Below are 19,797 nucleotides of genomic sequence, written 5' to 3'. Positions count from 1 at the left end.
CTAATAATTATGTTGCAATTCCTGCTGTCATCAACACTATAATAAGATAACCGTGCAACGAAAGTATTATTTAAGGGAATTTTCTTGACAATGTATAGCCTGCTAATTTAAATTATGCACGTATTTTTACGTATAAATATTTTGTATAATTATTTTTTTGTAATATTAATAAATTATTAGATATAACTTTATGCGAAGATATGGGAATTGATTTTTGCACAAGTTCTCGTAGTCAATATCATGTAAGTAACGATAATAAAAACTGGATAGGGTAGATTTTTTTATGAAAATTAGTTCTCACAAAGTGAATTTGTGTCATCGAAACCAAACTTGCGCCCATATGCAAATGCAAGTTATTGCGTTCTTACATATGTACATGATATTATCTACTTAAGTCTTTAACATGCAGTTTTAAAACGATAATCGCAAAAGGTAGGTATCGCAATTAAATTTTAATGCACTTTTACAGACAACTGTTAAGTCATTTCTGTAGACATATATCAAAAATATAATAAAATATCATCTCTAGTTACCTGTACTATGAAAAATACCCTATTCCAGTTCTACTATCAGTTTTTCTTTCATTCGATGTCATTTTCTGTGACTATAAATAAATGCTGGTTTTAAGAATTGACCATTCTGTCGGTAAAATAGAATTTGAGTTGTGAATTAACACTTTTACAAGTTGGGGTTTTCGAGGTAGTTTGTTTTATATTTGTTGAGCTTTACTCAGATTCATCCATTTCGGTACCTGGGTAAGTAAATAAATACAAAAGTGTTTGAAAAAACATTTTTGATTTTAATGCGTAGATGTGCGTTTCTTTATGAATCTATAAATACGAACAAACATATTATTTATTTATCGCTATCATGTTTTCACGCGTCGTATGTCATGTTCATTCCACCTCTTCATTATAGATGTATTAAAACAAGGGAAAAAAATTAATTATCATTGCGAGTAAACAGTATTTTAGTAACAGTTAATCTTTTTTCCCTTTCTAATTTCTCTTACTTTCCAAGCTCACATACAAGATATCTCTTCTGTTGTTGGTGTGTGTATTGATACCAGTTTCAGGCAACGTTGGAAAAATGCAAGTGAGCTATCCCACACACAGCTACTGCGCTAATTTGGCAACGTTGCACTTGGTTAAGAATGGGTTGAGAGTACCTCATTACCTCCCTCCCTGCCTGACTGCCTGCCTCCCTCCCACTCTCCCAACCTCCCACCCTCCTTCACCCCTTCCACCGTCCTACTCCAACGCTTGAAATGTTTACGCTGTTTCAACACTTCGATTGGACATAAACACGTTTCAAGGAAACTAAATATATATTGTCTCACCTGATATACATTTTTCCTGACTAGCCACGAAAAATGCTACTTTCATTAAGGGTTCTTGGAAGTAAGAACTTAAAATTTGTTTGTGGTAGGCAGTTTTCACTGATAAACTGAGCGCTTCATGTAAATATTTTTACAGAAATGACATCACAAAATACGTAATTTACCTATATTTACATCATAGGTATTTCAGTATTTAGGATCGGCACTTTTTTTTTTTTTTTTCACTTTTCCGGTGCCGAAAGTTTGCCCGATTTGTACCTTATCTTTTGTTGTAATGCAATATGATAAAATATTTTTTTATCTGTATATAAATAAATAACATTTATACACAATGTTCCACTCACTTCTCCCCAACCCACACAATGTGACAAGCCACCTGAACTAATGCCCCTTTGCCCAACCTCCTTAAATATATCCGGCTATGATATGCAAAACATTTAAACTAACGTTCTCCAACCCCATCTTCATTACTTATTTAAAACAGCGGCATGCTAATCAAATAAGAACACATAAGGGCATACATGGTGATAATCACATAGTTTTTATAAAACTTTATTATTGTTTTTAACACTTTCAAGTTGATATTCTTTATATGTTTCGAATATTTCATTTGTACATTTCACTCCCATAGAATTATACAACTTTCATGAAGTACTATAAAAACATAAAAACCATTATCGGAATGTATCTCGTCCTTAAAAGTTTTCTATCTAAGCAGAAACAAAAGTTATTCGAAGAATAATCTTAGCCTAAACTTACTGTACAGGTGCATTAAAGATGCATAAATACAAAAATGTTCTACTGTATAATCAGTTTCGTAAGTGTTCTCTATATTTAAACATATGAACATACATCTTTCTTTTCAAGACTGAACAGTGTCCAGTTGGTATTGAAGAAATTGACGTATCTATCTATCAATCTCTAGTTTCATCTACATGATAACAGAACTTTTAAAGTGTTGTCTGTGATTTGTTAGTATTTTGTAGGAGAATAGATTATTCTATGGAGTAAATTTAAAAATCGCAGACCATAATTTTTTTCATTTAGGAGATTCAAATGGAAAATGCACAAAAAACCATAACATTCTCAATTAAAAAAATAAAGGTTCAACCTTTTGAAGCAAGAGAAATTTCTAAATTAATAAAATTATGGCGACAAAAATACAATTTGGTATGTGATTATTATAAAAATCTCACATGTAAAAATTTAATTTATGTATGCTGATGACGAGGACTTTGTTTATAAGTACATTTTATTCCAATATTTATTTGGTATTTTTAGAAATTGGTACATTAGGAATATAGGCATTTCAAAATAGAAAGGTTAGGGGAATGTATGAGTTTTTGTGGTAAGTTGGCGCACATTGGAAGGCCAAGTTTGGAAATAAATATCTGTTCACTGAGATGATTAGGACCAGGTAACGTTTTATGATTTTTCTCTACTTCGCATTGAAAGAAAAAAAAAACTGTCGAAAAACTGAAGTGTGAAAAAATATAATAGGCTTCCTGCCGCATCTGACCTTTAGAATTTGGTTCAATATTTCAATTTAATACTTTTTAATTTTTTTGTGATACTTGTTTATCTAATTTATGTTTACGTGACGTCATACATGTGTTCAAATAGCCCCTTGAGAAGCTGTTAGTTTTCGAAATTTTCGGACGCACAATTAAAGTAGGAGGTACTGGGTCATCGGTCCCTCCCAATATTTGAAGCTGGATCCGCCACTGAGTGACGAATAAGTTGTCAGCACTGGAGAGAAGACACACGTGTTGAGCTGATTTTGTGTAGAGTCGCACGTTTCCACGAACTGCAAGTTGCGATGGAGCATGTTGACGAGCGGGCAGGGTGGAGTGTGGATGGAGGGGTGGAGGGGGACGGGAGTGGCGCCAGAAACACAAAAACACCACCACCCTGGAAACTGTGTAAAGGTCCTTAGATTGAGTGGTACAATACACAGTCCTCGGTTAAGTATTTAGTTTAAACCGGTGTGTAAATTTAACCAAATGGTCGTCTTATTAAACATATAATAGTATATCAAACTGTGTAAAGGTCCTTAGATTGAGTGGTACAATACACAGTCCTTGGTTTAGTATTGAGTTTAAACTGATGTGCAAATATAACCATGCAGTCCTCTTATTAAACATGGAACAGCATATAAACTAAATATTGAGTGATAAACGACAAAATACTCGGTAAAATACTGAGTTTTTACTGGTGTGTAAATATAACCACGCGGTCCTCTTATTAAACATGGAACAGTATATCAAACTGTGTAAAGGTCCTTAGATTGAGTGGTACAATACACAGTCCTTGGTTTAGTATTGAGTTTAAACTGATGTGCAAATATAACCATGCGGTCCTTTTATTAAACATGGAACAGCATATAAACTTTGTAAAGGTCCTTATATTGAGTGATAAAAGACAAAATACTCGGTGAAATTCTGAGTTTTTACTGGTGTGTAAATATAACCACGCGGTCCTCTTATTAATCATGGAACAGTATATCAAACTGTGTAAAGGTCCTTAGATTGAGTGGTACAATACACAGTCCTCGGTTAAGTATTGAGTTTAAACTGGTGTGTAAATGACCATGTGGTCCTCTTATTAAACATGGAACAGTATATAAAACTGTGTAACAGTCCTTAGGTTGAGTGGTACAGTACACAGTCCTCGTTTAAGTATTGAGCTTAAACTGATGTGTAAATGACCACGCGGTACTCTTATTTAACATGAAATAGTATGTTATCTTTAAAAGATTTGTGCAATGGGAGTGCATGACTTGATGTAAGTTTTTGGACATACGCCATTGCTAAGAACTTTTTCTGTTGAAGAAAAACTAATAAATAAAATAAATAAAAATACACAAGAAAGACAAAAAACACACAAAATTAAGCAAACAATTGCTGTTGTCAACAAGAATATAAACACCACAAAATATTCCGAAACAGAAATATGGTCAACAAACAAAGAAAAAAGTACTAAGTGAACAAAAAAACACACAAATGATGACAACACAAAAATATTGAAACCAAAATAATTCAGCACAACAGTTGAAACGAGACAAAAACACGACAAAACGAAAAGACAAAAAAAAAAATACAATAGTTTTACCAAAACAGAAAACTATTGTATTTTTTTTTGTCTTTTCTGTTTTGGTAAAACTATTGTATTTTTTTTTGTCTTTTCGTTTTGTCGTGTTTTTGTCTCGTTTCAACTGTTGTGCTGAATTATTTTGGTTTCAATATTTTTGTGTTGTCATCATTTGTGTGTTTTTTTGTTCACTTAGTACTTTTTTCTTTGTTTGTTGACCATATTTCTGTTTCGGAATATTTTGTGGTGTTTATATTCTTGTTGACAACAGCAATTGTTTGCTTAATTTTGTGTGTTTTTTGTCTTTCTTGTGTATTTTTATTTATTTTATGTATTAGTTTTTCTTCAACAGAAAAAGTTCTTAGCAATGGCGTATGTCCAAAAACTTACATCAAGTCATGAAATAGTATATATCAAACTGTGTAAAAGTCCTTAGATTGATTGGTGCAGTACACAGTCTACGGTTAAGAATTGATTTTAAGCTGGTGTGTAAATATAACCATGCGGTCTAAATATTAAACATGAAACAATATTCTAAACTATTTAATGTCCATTGTTTTTCGTAGAATATAGTTCTTATTTAAAGTTCGTAATTCAGTTTTTTCGTGAAACTAATAACATTCGTTTGGACAAGAATTTCGGAAAGTTTTATTCTCTTACCAAAAACTAATTATACCTTAATTTTTTTAATTTTTATAAAATTTAACTGAATACATTTTTGTAATTGTATCACACTTATTATTGGTTGCACTGTTGTTTAAACATTTCGTTGAGAATTTATTTGTTGGTTTTTAAATATTTTATATGTTGAGATTTCTATGTTAATATGTATGAAAATTAAATTTTTCCTTTAATACGATAAGTAGGATATAGTTCTGACTTCTTATTCTTAAATCACTAGTTTTATCTAGTTTATTATTTAGGTTGGTTGAAACCTTCGTTCAATACCAGCAGAATTGATGTCTTCAAATAAAACATTAATTATTTTTTTATATCGGAATTGGAACATATAGAACTGAAAAACGGGGTTCTCTTACAAATATTGAATTGTAATTCATAGTTCAAAATCTCAATTAATAGAAAAATTAATCATCATAACAATTTTTTCGTGAATAACATTTAAATAAATGAAGTTTTTGGAGCGAAATTTATGTTTTAATTCAGTTAAAAAATATATATTTTTTTGTATGTTTACACAAATTCGGATAAGTGGTTTTATCAAAAAAAAACTTTTACGGAAATTATAACATATAGGTATTTAGTAACGATGAAGCGAAGTCAAATGTAAATGGAGCAGCAGCGGGATTATAGAGGGAAGAAAACGGAAGAACCCCGAGAATCGACTCCGTATCACCTTAGCAAGGACCACTGGTTCGACTACACGACTACCAGGAACCCTGTCTTGTTGAAACATTTATACTGATTTTGCTAGTCCTGCAGTTAACTGTAAAACTTTACAGTCCTCGGATAAAGCGCCAGACACACTTTGTGTGAAGGTCCTCAGTCTGACAGGTCCTCTGATATGCTTGCTAAAGTAATAGTCCTCGGAAGCTACGTTAGTGTTTGTGTATTCCCGTCCTCTATTTAAGGGTAAAAAATGGGGTCCTCGAATAGGGGCCTAAACACGTATAGGTGTGTGTGTGTGTGTGTGTATTGGTGTGCGTAGGTGTTTGTGTGTGTGTGTAAATTTCCGCATGTAAGAAAGATCATCACTTAAGAACTGCTCAACCAAAATGGGATTTTTTTTTTTTTAAAGAAATTTTTTTGGAAAATCTACCGAAAAATGTGAAAAATTCGTACAGTTTGAGAGTTCTGCCACAGGATTTAACAACAACAAAAATCAGCATTAAATATTTCCGTGTTTAATCAGTGGTTATCATATATGTGGTACATTCAAATCCGTCACACGATTTACTAGCATAACATAGTCGTTAAAATTATCAAATCGGAACATTCAACTGATTTAAGTTTGTAGTTAATTTATAAAAATGCCACCAGTGAGGCATCGAAATATCGGTCGGCGTACGCGCAACACAAGCCAACTACATGATCGTTGAGTAAATGAGACTGTCGAAGAGCGTAGACACCGTTTGGAAGAAAATCAAATAAGAATTTCTCAATCGCGATCCATTATTGTCTCCAGAACAACGGATACAGTCGAGTTCGACTCGCTCAGTTGGAGCTTGCACACAAAATAATTTGTAACGGCGACAAAACAGAATGCCAAGCGTGACACACACTATGACAAACCTTTGGCGTTCAGATATGATCCAACAATCGAAGTATTTTTTTATGTAAAAGGCACTTCTACCGTTCTACCTAGAGTAGTAGTGTTTTTTTGAATATTCCCTACTTTAACTTCCGACTCTCTTTGTTGTAATTGGCCTTTTTTTGCTGAATTTACTTATTTCAGATGTGGCTGGATCCAGTTTTACGTGGACCTGACTCATTTCGTCTCGTGTAGCACACATTTACTCTCTTATTGTTTCCTTAATGTGAAGTATCAAATCTTATACTTTGCTTGTCACATTACAGTTCGGTGACCTTGAACCTCCTGCCTCGCTCGGGTTATATGCTCCCTCCCCGGTGGGAATGGTTCTCAAACTTCCCGGCTTCTGTCCAGAACGTTTCTCCTGACTAATGTGTTCTTCGGAAACCGTTGTGATATTTTCTTTACTGACATTACATTTTCCTGGACATTTATATCTATCAGTCACTCCACTTCGCTTTAATTCTACCTTATCTGCTGTCATAACCTGTTCTTGTTGATCTGTAATTCCGAGCTGGGATTCATCAGTCTTTCCCCACGAAGTCCCACCGTCGTTCACCACAGTACAGCTGCGAGTAAGCATACTTACTATTTTTGCCCCACGGAGTGGCATGCTCTGTCCATACCCCTGTAAACTAGTGAAGCTACACAAACACTATTTTCTTTTGCTCGCTGTTCCGTCCTGGATGCTGCAGCTTCAGAAATTCATTAAAACTGGCGGCTCCCCTATCTTCTGGGCTGGTTGCCTCTGGTTTCCTTCCATCTGCGTCGCCTGGACTGGCGCTGCTGGGCTCGCGCGGGCCGCTCAACGAGACCCTCGGCCGAGTGAATGGTCCTTGTATCTCCTCCCGTCACTCGCGGACCGTAACCTCAGAGTCGCGCGATTCCAGGCCCTGTCGTCGGCTGTTGCGTCCTTGATCTGTTTTACTTTGTTGTGCTCCGGCCAGGACAGAATGAAAACACAAGACTGGTTGCGAGATAAGACAAATGAAACAATAAATGAATTTTGAAGAAATTGGCCTCTCACAAAACTTGGCTGCTAGAGGTTCCATTTATCACGGATTTAACATAAGTAATTATTAATTTACCATTAGCATTCTATCGTAAATCACAGACGAAATTATTATTCAATAAACTATCTCGTGCCTTCACAGACCGATACAATTCCCAGCTGTACTGATACGCCATACTCTTAATATTTTAACAATAAACTTTATTATCTATACATGCAAGTCTTTTTTCTTTAAAATAAATGAAATAGTGCTAAGATCCTAGGTTTCACTTTACAAACTCTTAGTTTCTCATTCACTGCTAAATTTGTGTTACGATATCGCTATATTAGACTAGTTTTCTCACACGTTTAAAATAAACAAAATTATAGCCAGAGTAAACCTAAATAACTCAGCAATGGCCCTAAAAACATTCGGAGGTTTGCTCCATGGCAGATACAATTCCATTTGACTAATATATTCCTTCATATCACCTTGGTTTTACCTCCAATAATTCAATATCTATAAACCAAATCACCACATCATGGTCAGAGATATGTAGTAACACTCTAGTTGCTACATTTACTATGAAAGACGTCCCTTCCTGGGACTCTATGTGATCGGGCTAGTGACGGTACATCCCCCAGTATGTCCACGACTAGTGACCTGGTCCTATTACATGGATACCTAATACCCACTGAAGACCATGCAGAGTAGAAGTGTGCTCGTGAAGGTACATCCCCCAGTATGTCCACGACTAGTGACCTGGTCTTATTACATGGATAATACCCACTGATTACCATGCAGAGTAAAAGTGTGCTCGTGAAGGTACATCCCCCAGTATGTCCACGACTAGTGACCTGGTCTTATTACATGGATAATACCCACTGATGACCATGCAGAGTATAAGTGTGTTCGTGAAGGTACATCCCCCAGTATGTCCACGGTTAGTGACCTGGTTTAATCACAGGGACAATACTTACCGATGACCGTGTCGAGCATGATGGAGAAGGCACATACCCCAACATGACCACGGCTAGTGACATGATCTGTTAGCATGGATAATACTCGCCGATGGCCCTCTAAAGCGATACACTGTGGTCGTACTGGTGAAACCACACACCCCAGTATGTCCACGGCTAGTGGCCTGGTGTGATCACATGGACAATACTCACTGATGATCCTGTAGAGCGACTCCTTGTGGTCGTCGTGCTCGTCGTACGACAGCAGCTCCAGTTCCTCGGAGGAGTAGCCATCGTTGACGACGCCGGTGGTTGGCGGCGGGGGCGGGTGACTCTCGAGCGCCTGTAGCTTCTTGGAGCCCCGCAACGAGCGGTTCAGGAACTCTGCCTGCTGCAAGGCGCGCTCCTCCTCCTCTTTCCTCTTGCGCAGAGCCTCCTGCGGACCACACCCACCGTCACCACCAACACTCCATCCACCTGCTCAGTCCTGGCTCTGCCTTGCGGGAGAGTCAAGCCTGATCCGCACACACTTTGTTACATCTACATAACCGTCACTACCAACACTCCATCCACCAGCTCAGCCCTGGCTCGGCCTTGCAGGAGTCAAGCCCTGTTTCGGCATTGCAGGAGTCAAGCCTGATCCGCACACACTTTGTTACATCTACATAACCGTCACTACCAACACTCCATCCACCAGCTCAGCCCTGGCTCGGCCTTGCAGGAGTCAAGCCCTGGTTCGGCATTGCAGGAGTCAAGCCTGATCCGCACACACTTTGTTATATCTACATAACCGTCACTACCAACACTCCATCCACCTGTTCAGCCCTGTCTCGGCCTTGCGGGAGTCAAGCCTGATCCGCACACACATTGTTATATCTACATAACTGTCACTACCAACACTCCATCCACCTGCTCAGCCCTGGCTCGGCCTTGCGGGAGAGTCAAGCCTGATCCGCACACACATTGTTATATCTACATAACTGTCACTACCAACACTCCATCCACCTGCTCAGCCCTGTCTCGGCCTTGCGGGAGAGTCAAGCCTGATCCGCACACACATTGTTATATCTACACATTAGAATTTAAAATTCGACAAGGAATGAATATCTCTAGATGTAAAAATTTACGGACCACTAACATACAATTTGTAATCTATAATATAAAAATGAATCGCAAAATGTGTTGGTAAGCGCATAACTCAACAACGCCTGGACCAATTTGGCCAATTTATTTATTTTTTTAAATGTTTGTTGAAGTTCAAAGATGGTTTTTACGGCGAGAAAAATTCGAATAATTGCCGGAAAAACACTAAAACCAGCCCTTTTCTTTTTCCCATACAAACGTTTTCTAACTAAAACGAGCACTCATTGTTGTTTAAACAATGTAGGTATGTTCCTAACGTCAAAGAGTCAATTTGCACTTTATTACCTCTGTACAAAGTTCAATCATATCTATCAAAACAGTGTGCGTTGGAGCACAGATAAACAAAACAAAAATAAACCGAAATCGAATAGTTCAATTTGGTCGGCTTCGCGATATTATTTCATTTGTTTTACTTTAAAATGCATCAGTTTTCAAGTCATTACATCAGTCAAACAAAACCAGCGTTACCAAAAGTATTTCATAAGTTTAAGTTTTTATTATTTCATTTCCCTATTTTAAATACGGCTTGAAGGATTTGACTCCAAGTCATATCAAATTTTAAAAAAAGTTGAAACAACAACAAACTGTCAATGCCAGTGTTTTTTTTTCTTGGATTTTAGGTTACCTACCCTAATGAGTTTGCTTTTGTCAACTTATACACGAAACAAATTCTTACCTATATAGTGTTTTGTGCAGTGTTTATTTACCTATGATCGCTAATTATTGCATGTGACAAAATAATCTATAACATAGATATGCCTCCTATTAGACGAATCAATTTAGGTAGAAGAACCCGAAATGCTACAAACCAAGCTAATTACCGATCTAATCGTGCACTACAATGAAAATAAAAATTATTATGTTTCACATGATAAACAATAAAAAGATTACTTATTTGTTTATTTATCTTTTAATTTATGTTTTATTTATTTATATTTATTATTCACAACACCCTATCACCAGGGTGACGTTTCTGTTCAGGATAATGTTTTGCCACGACTATAAAATATGTAGGAACAAAAAAATGTCACATTACAAATCATTTTGACAGGACTTTATTGCAATTTAATTAGGCAGTACGAAGTCTGCCGGGTCAGCTAGTTGTTTCATAAAAATAAAGTTTTTTCCCCCGCTGGTATTTTAAGTCTAAGACTGATAATTATTACCAGACCATAAAAAAAACTTTAAAAAAACCTTGGGAATCATTTTAAGTACCTTGTTATGCCATAAATTTGATATAAAATATAATATATATTCATGTTTACACATTAAAAAATGCAAGAACATTGGCATCAATCTTCCAAATATATGTAAATGGATAAAATACAGCATTACAAGTACGAAAAAATATATTATAACAATTCGCTGCAATAAGAACTGCCTGAAGAATCCTTGACCGTAGTAAATGTGATAAAAAAATTCAACAATTCTTTCAATTTTTTAGTAGTTGGTGTAACCTAAACTAAACTGGATTTTGTGGTAATAAAGTTTTATTATTAACAACGAATAATTTAATTAGTTTAGCTTTCATCCCAAAAAAATAATTATTTTGGATACACCTATTTATTTTATATCTTTGATCAACTTCTTTGGGCACTAATGTTACTACTGTTGCCCATTTGTTGCCCATTATAAATGTTGTTACGCCGATTCTGACAAATTCTCTTATGTTTTCTGTGCCCGTGGGCTGGTGATTCAACAGCATGGGAGAGATTTATAAAATATTATATTCAACTTTTAAAATTAAATAGATATATGAAAAAAAAGGATATACACATCAGTCGTATTACTACTAATACTTATTTTTAAGGCAGATATAACAAGTCCTCTTGACCCATTTATCTCAAATCTCAAAACTGGACACATGGATGATTCTAGCACATACCCGAAATACTTAATGACTGCACTTAGATCACTAATACGTTTATAGGTGACATTTTACATTAGCTAGCATCGACCTTAGCGTTCGACTGATTCTGTGCCCTAAAAGTAGCTAGTCCCGAAGGTCTTCTTGAGTAAGATCAGAGCATATTAGTAGACGCGTTCTTAAAGTAACGTGAATCGTGGGCAGTAACTACACTTTCTTACAGCTGTTTGGTAAGTATACTCGTGCCAAATTAAGGATGCAATGGTCTTTCATAACATTTCATTCGGGTACACAGTGTTAACAGTATCCAACTGGTCGCATTCTCTGACCAACTGTGATAGAAGTGATCTAAATTTACTGAATTATAAGTGTTAAGGTGACTTGTAAGACTGCACAATAGGAAAGTTGTTTATAACAGCGAACATTTGGAGGCTCGGAACAGTTGTGTCCTCATTTCAAATATTTTTAACAACGAATGCGTCTTGTGTTGGTCATACTTTACAAAACATCATCAGTTCGGTTGTGTGTTCTCATTTAAGTTTACAAAGTATGATTGACAGAAAACTTATTTCAAGTTGAAAATTTTTGAAATGAGTTGATAATCATGCGCAACAGAAATTTACTCGGTTCTCCCCTTAATAAGACGCGTGTGGTCAACGATTTAATGTCGCTGCCCCACTCACCATGTGTCAAAAAGGATCAAACTATAAAGGATGCCCGATTTCGAAATGTTGGGCGATAGTTTGGCGAGATCATCACTCGGGTTGGACGGGCACGCGAGGTCTAAAGACGCCCTTCCCAAGCACGTGTCCACAGTGGGTGTCAGCGGGGCGACCGAGGCGACTGCCTCTAGTGCGAAGCTGCAGCCTCGATAGTCCACGTACCTTTCTGCCACTGTTGCTCTGTGAACAGTGTTTGTAAACGACAACTTCACGTGGCTGTCAGCGCAGTGTTACTACAACAAACATCGTGTGATGCTTCGCAAGTGAAAGTCGGGAAATTGCTACCACTGGTGGTTAGCTACTTTTGAGAGTGGTCAGAATATGATACAAGGTGCACGACACAGACTATAGCGACAGTTGCAGCGGGGCCAGTGTCTACCTCCGGTGTGGATATCCGTGCGGGGCAGGATTACGGATGTAGTGCAACACATTTCGTTGAAAGAATACAACGACTTGTTACACTATCATCTGCATGCACCATGGTTCGCACCCTCTTGTGCAAAATAAAATAAATAAATGTTTAAGGACCCATTTACATCGTCGCCTTCAACACTTTCACAAAATACCTCAAGAAAATAACAATTAGATAGTGCATAAATATATATTTTTTTATTAGTTAAATTCTTACAGATAGGCTCATAGTGTCCAGAATTATCTTTGTCAAGTCGTAAACAAAAGAACATTAAAATACCCATGTTTATCCATTACTTGCACGCTATCAGTCTTCATTAAGATTTTTTTAAGGATTAAAGAAATTTAATGACTTTTAAGGGCCCTTATTCAATCAACGACAAATTAAGAAACCTTTAAGGATATTAAGGAGGTGTACGAACCATGTGTAAATAAACTGCTTGGATGTAGCCACCTCCCGCCAAATGTTAACCTTCAAATGCTGATCTTTATAAATAGAATAGTGCCTGCAGTTCACTAAGGGAGGGTGCTGAGAACCAAACGAACTACTGTCTCATTGTCCCCCCCTGAAACACGGCCATGCTTGCCTCGCGACAAGCATCACAGTGAAAACTGTGTGTTCGCTGATTGCGAAGCGACACCTCATCCGTTAATTTGATGGTTAAAAAATTATGAAAACTCCCATTAATAGTCGCTTGGTTCAAGGTTAAATATTAACTTCAATTATTGTTAAGCAACTGCATGGGCGTCGCAAGGATATATTTTTTTTGGGGGGACTGCAATTGATTTAGTTGTTGAGGAATATCCATCCCCTGGGGAAAAAAAGCGGGGGGGGGGGGGGGGGGGGGGTTGTTCTCCCCCGGAAAAATTTGAGGTTTGAAGGTGCAAAAAGGTGGTTTTTAGGCATTTTTCTTTCCTAAATATTCTAAGTATAGTGGGTTGCAATATATAATTTATTTTTTATAAAAATATTTTCAGAGAACAAATTTGTAAAAACACAGTGCTCACATTACCACGATTGGACTAAATGCACCATGCGCAACATATGGGTTGTATCACAGAAATCGTATTTTTAATATAACTACGAAACTAAATATATTATTGGAGGGGACGAATTGAAGACTTTTATTATTGGGGGGGGGGGGGGGCGTATCCCCCCCCCCCCCGTCCCCCTCGGTTGCGACGCCCATGAGCAACTGGGTAGTTTAAGGACCATACTTTGGATTGATTCTTTTATTTTAACGAGTAAGCGACAATATCAATAAAACATATAACACAAGAATGTTGCAATACCTCTTTTATTAGGCCTTTAAAATCAAATAACAGTTTATTAATTAAATACGTTTCATTTAAAATATCTAACATTTTCAATACTCATCAGTTGCCGGCAGTTTTTCGAAACACAAAGGACTGTGCTTTTAGTGTGTTGACAAACATAAATAATGTTAGTCAAGTAACGACATTATTATAAAGTAACTATATTAGCCTCTTTCAAACTAAAACGGCTGGACCCGAAGAAGATAGCGAAATTTAAACTTTAGCGACGTCGGTTCGGTGAAGTGGTGAAGTGATGGTTCCCACTATATACGACTGACCTGTGCTACGTTGGCATCCTTGAGCCTGGCCCTGTTGGCGGGCGGGGTGTTGGACACCATGCCCACCTGCCCCGGGGAGAGACGCTACCTCGCCTGACGCCTGTCGGCCGTCGGGCGGGGAAGCCAGTGGGCTGACACGGCTCGGTCCACGCCGCCAGCCCAGCCTCTCACGTCGTGACGTCACCACGCCGCTCACCCTCCGCTGCGACAATGCCTGGCTCGCTGGTGCGCAGTTCCCACCGCCCGCTCGCACACCGCGGACATGCAGTTCCTCGTACACGCGCGGACACGGCAACTGTGCCTCGTACACCCGCGGACACGGCAACTGTGCTTCGTACACGCGCGGACACGGCAACTGTGCCTCGTACACCCGCGGACACGGCCACTGTGCCTCGTACACTCGCGGACACGGCAACTGTGCCTCGTACACCCACGGACACGGCAACTGTGCCTCGTACACGCGCGGACACGGCAACTGTGCCTCGTACACCCGCGGACACGGCAACTGTGCCTCGTACACCCGCGGACACGGCAACTGTTCCTTGTACACCCGCGGACACGGCAACTGTGCCTCGTACACCCGCGGAAACGGCAACTGTGCCTCGTACACCCGCGGACACGGCAACTGTGCCTCGCACATCCGCGGACACGGCAACTGTGCCTCGTACACCCGCGGACACGGCAACTGTGCCTCGTACACCCGCGGACACGGCAACTGTGCCTCGTACACGCGCGGACACGGCAACTGTGCCTCGTACACGCACGGACACGGCAACTGTGCCTCGTACACCCGCGGACACGGCAACTGTGCCTCGCACACCCGCGGACACGGCAACTGTGCCTCGCACACCCGCGGACACGGCAACTGTGCCTCGTACACGCGCGGACACGGCAACTGTGCCTCGTACACCCGCGGACACGGCAACTGTGCCTCCTACACTTGCGGACACGGCAACTGTGCCTCGTACACGCGCGGACATGGCAACTGTGCCTCGTACACCCGCGGACACGGCAACTGTGCCTCGTACACGCGCGGACACGGCAACTGTGCCTCGTACACCCGCGGACACGGCAACTGTGCCTCGTACACGCGCGGACACGGCAACTGTGCCTCCTACACTTGCGGACACGGCAACTGTGCCTCGTACACCCGCGGACACAGCAACTGTGCCTCGTACACCCGCGGACACGGCAACTGTGCCTCGTACATCCTCGGACACGGCAACTGTGCCTCGTACATCCGCGGACACGGCAACAATGCCTCGTAAACTCGCGGACACGGCAACTGTGCCTCGTAAACCCGCGGACACGGCAACTGTGCCTCTCACACCCGCGGACACGGTAAACTGTGCCTCGTACACGCGCGGACACGGCAACCGTGCCTCGTACACCCGCGGACACGGCAACTGTGCCTCGTACACCCGCGGACACGGCAACTGTGCCTCGCACACCCGCGGACACGGCAACTGTGCCTCGTACACGCGCGGACACGGCAACTGTGCTTCGTACACCCGCGGACACGGCAACTGTGCCTCGTACACGCGCGGACACGGCAACTGTGCCTCGTACACCCGCGGACACGGCAACTGTGCCTCGCACACCCGCGGACACGGCAACTGTGCCTCGCACACCCGCGGACACGGCAACTGTGCCTCGTACACGCGCGGACACGGCAACTGTGCCTCGTACACCCGCGGACACGGCAACTGTGCCTCGTACACCCGCGGACACGGCAACTGTGCCTCCTACACTTTCGGACACGGCAACTGTGCCTCGTACACCCGCGGACACGGCAACTGTGCCTCGTACACCCGCGGACACGGCAACTGTGCCTCCTACACTTTCGGACACGGCAACTGTGCCTCGTACACCCGCGGACACGGCAACTGTGCCTCGTACACGCGCGGACACGGCAACTGTGCCTCGTACACGCGCGGACACGGCAACTGTGCCTCGTACACCCGCGGACACGGCAACTGTGCCTCCTACACTTTCGGACACGGCAACTGTGCCTCGTACACCCGCGGACACGGCAACTGTGCCTCCTACACTTTCGGACACGGCAACTGTGCCTCGTACACCCGCGGACACGGCAACTGTGCCTCCAACACTTTCGGACACGGCAACTGTGCCTCGTACACCCGCGGACACGGCAACTGTGCCTCGTACACCCGCGGACACGGCAACTGTGCCTCGTACACCCGCGGACACGGCAACTGTGCCTCCTACACTTTCGGACACGGCAACTGTGCCTCGTACACCCGCGGACACGGCAACTGTGCCTCGTACACCCGCGGACACGGCAACTGTGCCTCGTCCACCCGCGGACACAGCTACTAAACACCGTACACCCGTAGACACAACAAATGAGCCTAGTGCACTTATAGACACAGCAACTGATCTAGTATATCAGTAGACACCACTGAGCCTAATACACATCTAGACATAGTAGTGTGTCCTTGTAAACATGTACCCAGCAACTGAGTCTGGTACTCCTGTAGACACAGCAGCTCAGCTTTGTACACACATGAACACAGCATTTGTGACTCGTGCACACATGGACACAACAGTCTAGCCTTGTTTATCTATGGACACAGCAGCTGAGGCTTGTACACACACAGGCACAGCAGCTGAGCCTATTATACCAAGTACAACTGACACAAGAGCTGATCCTTGTATACTCGTAGAAACATCAGATGAGTTTCTACCAACCGCGGACGAAGTACCTTCGCCTCGTGGTCACAATATGAACCTAGGTTACGCTCTAACACACGTGGTCCTCGTACAACCGCAGTCATAGAACTTAAGACTCGTTCTCGCGAAAACAATCCATTGAGCGCATAAGTGCTAGAGTAGAGGAATTATGCACACTTACTTTGCAGATAGACACAGATATTTTGAACAATTTTGATGAAATAGATTACAATTTTTTTTGAAGTACTTAAAAACGCAAAGTTACTAATACAAACCTAATAAAGATTTTTTTTTTTTTTCATTTTGTCAATGCGAGTTAGATACCATTTATCTTTCATATTACAATCAATGGGACAATATTTTTCGTCACCGTGATTTTAGTTGTATGTCTGGCCTTTCATGCCATTATTTACATATATTACTTCTTTCCTGACTACAAGTAATCCTTTTAAGTGTTAAAACCTGTATGAATGACAGTAGACCCGATTGTACGAATGACGAATAACTACAGTATTCAATTGTAATAGACGGGATCGTAAACTGTTTCCGTCAGTTCGTTTCAATGCTCAAACGTAATGTGATTTCAGCAGCCCAAAGGCAACAGGAAACCCTCGCAGACTCCCTAGTGGTCTGTCCTATCTAAGCGACGATACAGATACCAATGAAAATAAAGAGAATTACTTTCTTCCGCGGGTACGTTAGAAATTTCGTGTCACGTACTATACTGGAACATCTTTTTAAATACAAAAGTCACGTAGGTACTAAATAGATCATCTGAACGTTTCTCCGAGTCCGTGGCGATGCTGGTTAACAGCCAGTCTTCATCAATGATCCTGGCGGAAGGATCTGTTTCACGCAAGTTAAAGAGAAAAAAAGGTTACACGTCTACAGGTAAAAGGCTTGTTTGCGTTAAGTCCCGTGCTACAAGCGTGCTTCAACAAGATTTCGTAAACAAATTAAGGAACATAACCTAAAACAAATACATAGCAAATTCTGACAAAACAAATGGTATAAAATAAAATTTAAAAATTATAATAAAACTGTATCTGGTACAAATGAACTATGTCTTGCAAGTATTTAACTCGTATCATGCTGGAACGAAATTATATTTTATTCGTATGCCTGTGGTAGTTGTATGTTGGTGCGGCCGACACCGACAGCAGCACACAGCGCGGCAGGAAGTGCGCAGCGGGACCCAGTCGGCTAGTTCCGGTGCTTCAACGGACCTGCCCACCCTCGCCCCTCTCGCTCGTTGTACTCCCGCGGCCGGGCGGCGCCGGGCAACAGCGTGCCAACTGCAGGGTTGCGTCACACCTTTACTACCTCGTGGTTTGTGCATTGACAACACTCCATACGGGCCTTCCCACGCCGCTCCAAGCTTAGGGCACCTGCGGGTTGTGCAGCCACGCCAAATAGCCTTCCTGAAATCCAGTCGAGTCAGCCTCCAGGTCGTACCTGGTCTGGTCTTCATCCGGGTCGTCGCTAATCGAAGGTTTTTACAGGCCTGGTCCATATTACACACATAAATCCATTAAATGATTAATCATAATAACTGTTACTGGAACAGCGAGAATTAACAAAAAAAAAATGCAAAAGAACCTAATTTTAAGGAGGAAAATAAATTTTATTCTCGGGGTAACTCATGAAGCACAGTTAACTTAGAGTCATAATACAGAACTATTCGCACAAGCAATAGCGCAAGCGACTGGTAACTCTTTTCAATATGGGCCTAAAAACATTTCAACTCTGTTTAAGAGGACCACGGTACACAGTCCTTCACGTAAATACACAATATTAGACACGTGCATGGACTTACTTGCTAATAGTGAAGTACACCGTGCGAGGGTACATGAAGGCTTGAGTATCTTTTACTTCCAAACTATTTTAGAAGAGTTTGTGTTTGTTTATATCTGTATACTGCTGAAGTACCCGGCGTTGCCCGGGCTTTAGGGAGAGTAATGAGGCTCCACTGTAGAAGAGGCTCTCTAAGTTTCCCCTGCCATAGGCATAGAAGCTCCAATACGCTCCTGTTCCACACGAAACTACCTTTGTTCACTTGTTTCCAAGCCCGGATAGCTTTTTGTCTTTTAGCTGCAGTGGTTTTCTGACCAATACTCGCGATTGCGATAGGTACGAATAAATATTCATCCGTCTACCGATTATTTGTTGGAAAGAAGATGAGTTAGCTTTATTTAACACTTTTATTGAAGGTTTTATACTACAATATATATATATATATATATATATATATATATATATATTGAATACTAGCTACTGCCAGGCATGCGTTGCCAGGACACGCAGAAGGCAAAGCTGTTGCCATGGAGCTTTTCACCTTCAACGCCTCCTAGGGATCTGATTTTCGTAAAATGTAGCAAAAATATGTACCCGCCAAATTTAAAATCTGTATGTCTTATAGTTCAGGAGTATTCGCAGTGAGCCAGAATACGTATTATAATTGAACAGTTTATAACAATCATCTATTTACATTTTTATGCACGACACATAACAAAAACTTGCAAACATAAACTTAATATTTATCTAATAAATTGCTGTAACTGTGTTTGAACTACAGATTTATTAAAAACTTCGGTAAATATTTACAATCGCGGTAGATGCCAAAAAAAATGCTAAAAATCTGAAAATACTTCTATTCTGTGCCCTTTCACTTCCTCTTTTCAAAACAACCGGCGGAGGTAAGAAATTCCAAATACTT

The 19,797-nt window shown here is 40.6% G+C and overlaps 1 protein-coding gene across 1 annotated transcript in view; it reads right to left on the bottom strand.

Annotated features, from left to right (window-relative positions):
- LOC134527915 (protein PALS1) overlaps window positions 1–19,797 on the bottom strand; it is a 310,393-nt gene that overhangs the window by 103,128 nt on the left and 187,468 nt on the right. The window contains exon 5 of the mRNA XM_063360947.1: window positions 8,863–9,085. Within this exon, the coding sequence (XP_063217017.1) occupies window positions 8,863–9,085 (223 nt within the window). The remainder of the gene's footprint in view (window positions 1–8,862; window positions 9,086–19,797) is intronic.

The sequence above is a fragment of the Bacillus rossius genome, chromosome 1, assembly GCF_032445375.1.
Source record: "Bacillus rossius redtenbacheri isolate Brsri chromosome 1, Brsri_v3, whole genome shotgun sequence".
Lineage (NCBI taxonomy): Eukaryota > Metazoa > Arthropoda > Insecta > Phasmatodea > Bacillidae > Bacillus > Bacillus rossius.
The sequence above is the reverse complement of the archived record's forward strand: the minus strand, read 5'-3'. Positions and strand labels throughout refer to the sequence as shown.